Here is a 5,065-nt window from a genome sequence, read left to right on the forward strand (position 1 = left end):
ATACTTCAGTGATATAAACACTATTATACACAACTCTGTTTATGTGCATGTCGCATGACGGAAGATCAATATCATAGAAAGCTGGTTTAAATTGACTTTTATTCAATGTATTTATTAATTTGGGTATCGCATGATGTGCATTAGGCCTAGACTTAGAGTAAAAGAATGGAGAGAGAGAGAGAGAGAAGAGATCGTAAGGGAAAGAGGGTGTGTGTGTATGTGTGTGGGGGGGGGTAAGGGTGAAGGGAGAAAGAGAAACAGAGGGAGAGAGCATTGGAAGTGGGAAGGGTAGGAGGGAGAGGACAGCTCAAGGTGCAGTGGAATAATAGGGAAAGGTCGATATTGAGTGTGGGGAGGCGGGAGGGGGAGGTGGGAGGTTATATATAGGTGGCGGAGGGAGCATAGGTAAGAGGTATGGGTTGTGCTTTACGGTGAATAAACTAATTCATAATCAAATCATCTCCATCATCATGTATCGTTTATATTTCAGACAAATAAACAAAACACCCCCCACCCCTCAATATATGCACATAGATTTCTACATGTAGGCCTCGTAGAACTCAGGTGTGAATTATAAGGTGTGATGAAAGTGTGCCACCACCGACAGAGAGCATCAACTGTCACCCGCGTTGATAGATATCCGATAATGAAAATGTTAGCACAATAGGCTATTATATACGTATGGTTATAGGCCATTACAGTTAGCAACCTGGACAACCGATTCTTTTTGTTCTGCAAGGCTCACTCAGTCATTTCATAAAGGCAATACAAACGATCGAATTTGGTGTTGAAATGAGGCTAAATTTAGAGTTACACCTTTTCAATGTAAATTCATTTTCTCAGCCAAATAAAAAGCAATCATTTTCATTTTTCAGTAAATGTCAGGTCAAATTGTAGTTAGCTTGATATTGGTTTTTTCCAAATCCTAGTGTTAAACTTAGGCGTGAAATTCAGTCATTTCGTGTAAGATTTTCGATTTTGATGAAGCTTAAACTCTGCCCGCGAGCATTTTTTGGATCAACCTTTTAGAGGTAATTTAGTTGGCTAATGAAGAGATTTTTCCAACTTTCTAACGCACATCACCGTGAGCGATATATCATAGTTTTGTCAGAATTTTCCGTTTTGATTTCACCATTTTTACTCCCGCCTGAAAATTTTCCAAAAATCAACGATGTGAAATCTAAGGCTAATACTAGCATTGTGGATCCCGATATCCCTGGGTTTAATAGGAATACCGGCATGGGTACAGTGTTGCCAGAACTTCAATATAGCAACGAAATTCCCAGGCCTAATAGCGCTCAACTGATCACAGCGGCGTAGCTGGGATTTTTCCAAGGGGGCAAGCCTGTATGGGACGGGGGCCCCAAATCCACCAAATTTCCCTGCACTTGGGGGGAGGGGCCCAAATAGACAATTTTGCCAGGCTTATTGAGATATAATCATATGGTATTGCATATCGTATGGATTCTCCATCTCTCTGCCCCTCTTCTCCCTCTGTTCCCCTCTCTCTCGTCTCTCCTCTCTTTTCTTCTTTCTCCCTCCTTTTTCCTCTTTTCCTTGCTCTAGGGGCGGGGCCCAAATAGGCAGAATTTTGCCAGGGGCAATTTCCCCCTGCCCCCCCGGCAGCTACGTCACTAACTTGATCATGTTTATAGCATGACGAGGATCTTCCATCACGTGAGTGATTAATTATTCATTTCATCATCACCGCGATCATCGGACCAAGCTGTTGAAATTGGCTTCTCCTCAAAACAACTTTGCCCAACAATCTTACATGCAATTGGGCCCTATTTTTAACAAAACTTTCTTTTACAAAACATAATATTACGCTGTATGTTTTTATGATCAAGTAAACTGTTTCGAACACACTTCCAAATAACCTTCGTAACGCCCCAGACTTTCGTTATTTAAACGCCAGCTTAAAACCAATCTTTATAAATTGATTGTTTTATGTTTGTTTGTAAATTTCGTGCTTTACGCACTTTGAGTTCTTCATCAGAGATTGTGCCTTATAAGAACCATTCATTATCATTTATTAACTTAAACAGGTTTTGTTTTTTCGCAAAAACCTGTTCAAGTAATAATATTTAAAATTGCTTACCTAAAAACAGAATAACTTGGATGTTAATACTTGACGTAGTGTTTCAATTGTCACGAAGGTGACTGGGTATAGTGCCTTTTGTTTGTGTTTGTTTGAAACTGCTTTTGAAACCCACCGAAAGTCATAGGCCCTAATGAAACAGCCAAAAAAAAAAAAGGTAAAAAAAAAGTTTATAAAAAACTATTAAATAAACTTAAGGAAAAAAAAAATTTGTGGCAACAATAAGCCTTGCATTGGAAGTCATGGTTAAAGTGTGTTGAGTACCACCCCAAAGTTTCCTTACATACACCTCACTTCCACCTCACACACCTCTACCCACCCCACCCCATAGGCCTACATGCACTGATATTACATAATAATATATAGCAGCTAGGTATACGCCTACATGTCAAATTAAAAACAAACCCGAACACAAGTCTGAAGAATTGTAATGAAAATAGCAACCCGCAATGGGGGCCGGGGGGGTAAGGTCATACAAAAATTCACCTGGAGATAGGAGAGGGACAGAAGGTGTAATCCCGTATAATAACACCCGCACTAATTTTCTAGGTTTCGACCGTGGATTTTCCATTGACCTCAAGCGTGCGTCTCTTTTAAATACGGACTAACCTAGGTAAACAAACAAACAGACAGGACAAAATGGTTTTCATAATCATGGAATCCATATAAATTGATGCAGACTATCACGGGGGCGATTTTTAAGTTACCTCATTTACCAGAAAGACCCAATTGGGGATTTGGGCTACTAAATTGTTGAGGTCAGGCAATATTTCTTTCAATGGAAAATTGCCCTGGATGACAACAATGAAAGTATCGACTATTTCTGCTGGATGCGCACAAGATAACAGCACCGAGTTTGACATTTTCAGAGCATGAAGGGAAAAAAAGGGTAAAATAAAAACGAGAATTCTGACAAAACTATAGACCTGCACGATGTGCATTACAGAATTGGGAAATATCTTTCTTTAACAAACTATATTAGTTTGAGATGCTAAAAACCCAATCTGGGTAAAAGCTCATGGGCGAACTCAAGGCCTATAAAAAAATCAAAATATCACACTAAAAGCACACAATTTGATGCACCAGGATTTTAAATATATATATATATCCAAGCACCAAGGTTTTTAACTGACATTACAAAAAGAAAAAAATATATTGCTTTAGATTTGACCGAGAAAATTAATTTCATAGCAAAAAGGTGTATCTCTGAATTGTGCTGATTTTAACATGTATCGTGGATCGACTTTAGCGCGACTAAGCATTTCTAAAGAATCAGTTGTCCAGGTGGCTGACTGATTATACTTTTGATTTATATATACCCTCTTGTGTCCCTCCCAGCACAATAGTGTTATGATTGCCAGACCAGTTCATCTCCACTTTTAATCCCTTGATTTTTTGGTTTCTGAACAAAAAGAAAACCAAAACTAATGATGACCCCGAAATGAGGGAATGTTTTACTGACCGCGACCATGCCGACCATTGCCAGTGTTGGGCCAATGTCTTGCTATCTAGGTTTAATTGTCATAAAGCAGACTCTCTTGTGTAGACCTATATGGCAACGCATAAATTGTATCAAATAGCTCAATAACGGATGAATTTGTTATGTGAATACACATACAATTTTGGACCAAATTCAAGTCAAATCATTTGATGTTATACGTTGAAAACTTAAAATGTTTTTGAACTAAAAACAGTTATGTTCCGACAAACATGTCCGTTGCATAGTTTTGTCCTCATTGAATATATATTACGGTGCTTTTATTTTTGTACAATACACAGGACGCGGTAACCACCCAGCTAGATATTCACGTACCTGGTGGCAAGAACGCGAGTCAAGACGAAGATTCGTTCTCTGTTACCCGTACTTTATATCCAAAACCCACAAGATGAGTCTACTCAACTACAACGCATATCCAGATACGGTCCATACAGAAGCATGCGCAGACGAAGGCGTTGACATCAAACTTTGCATTTGTTCATTGATCTCGACCAATCAGCAGACCAGATTACATGTCCATCCGTCATTGGCATTTAGGGTTGCCAGATGTGTTTCAGCACAACAGTACCACGAAAGCGTTGCATAATAGCAGCTGCCTATACATATTTGAAAGAAGAACACAATCGGGTATGACCTTGGAGGCCCCATCTGGAGTGCTCAAAGAGACCCTATTTCTTGGAAGTGGATGCAGGTACTCTTGATAATATTTCCATTTCGGTGCCTTTGCCGTATCGTGTAAAAGTAAACCCTGGTGATATGGTGTTCCTTTTAGTGTTTAATCAAAAAAATAAAAAAGCAGGATGGAATGTTGAATATACTGTTAATATGAATAAATACTTGAAACAAACAGTCGGTCATAAACGATTTAGTTTATAAACAAGTCACCACTTTCCTATTGTAGTAACTAAATACATAACACAATAAGGCCCCCCGAATTATGAAATCAGAAAAAGTACAATTAAAAAAAATAATAAAAAGTGGGGAAACAAACCCCCGCCGCTTTTAAGAGGCTTTCGTGATTATTGTTTTTAATAAAACGTATTTGAAAAATGCCCCACAAACAATGTATTTTTACATAATAGACTTTAAATAGTCTATTTTTTTCATTTGAGCATAATCTAGCAGTTGATGTTGTTGATGCAAAATGTGCACGCAGTAATAATACAATAATTTATTTTAAATATTTTGTTTTTCTGATGAGTTGCATGTTGCAGTTAATATATGATTTCTATTAGTGTGGTTGTAGTGGTAATGATGGTGTTGATGATGGTGATGATGATGATGATGATGATGATGATGATGATGATGATGATGATGATGATGATGATGATGATGATGATAATAATAATAATGATGATGATGATGATGATGATGATGATGATGATGATGATGATGATGATGACGATAATGATGATGATGATGATGAAGTTGGTTAATAAGGAATTCAATTAGATTTACATAACACG

At 38.0% G+C, this 5,065-nt stretch overlaps 1 protein-coding gene across 1 annotated transcript in view; it reads left to right on the forward strand.

The window, feature by feature from the left end:
* The window catches only part of LOC140164135 (uncharacterized), a 64,715-nt gene extending 60,724 nt beyond the window's left edge, over window positions 1-3,991 (forward strand). Inside the window, exon 5 of the mRNA XM_072187379.1 lies at window positions 3,881-3,991. Coding sequence (XP_072043480.1) covers window positions 3,881-3,991 — 111 coding nt within the window. The remainder of the gene's footprint in view (window positions 1-3,880) is intronic.
* The last annotated feature ends 1,074 nt before the right edge of the window (window positions 3,992-5,065 follow it).

Source organism: Amphiura filiformis, chromosome 11, assembly GCF_039555335.1.
Source record: "Amphiura filiformis chromosome 11, Afil_fr2py, whole genome shotgun sequence".
NCBI lineage: Eukaryota > Metazoa > Echinodermata > Ophiuroidea > Amphilepidida > Amphiuridae > Amphiura > Amphiura filiformis.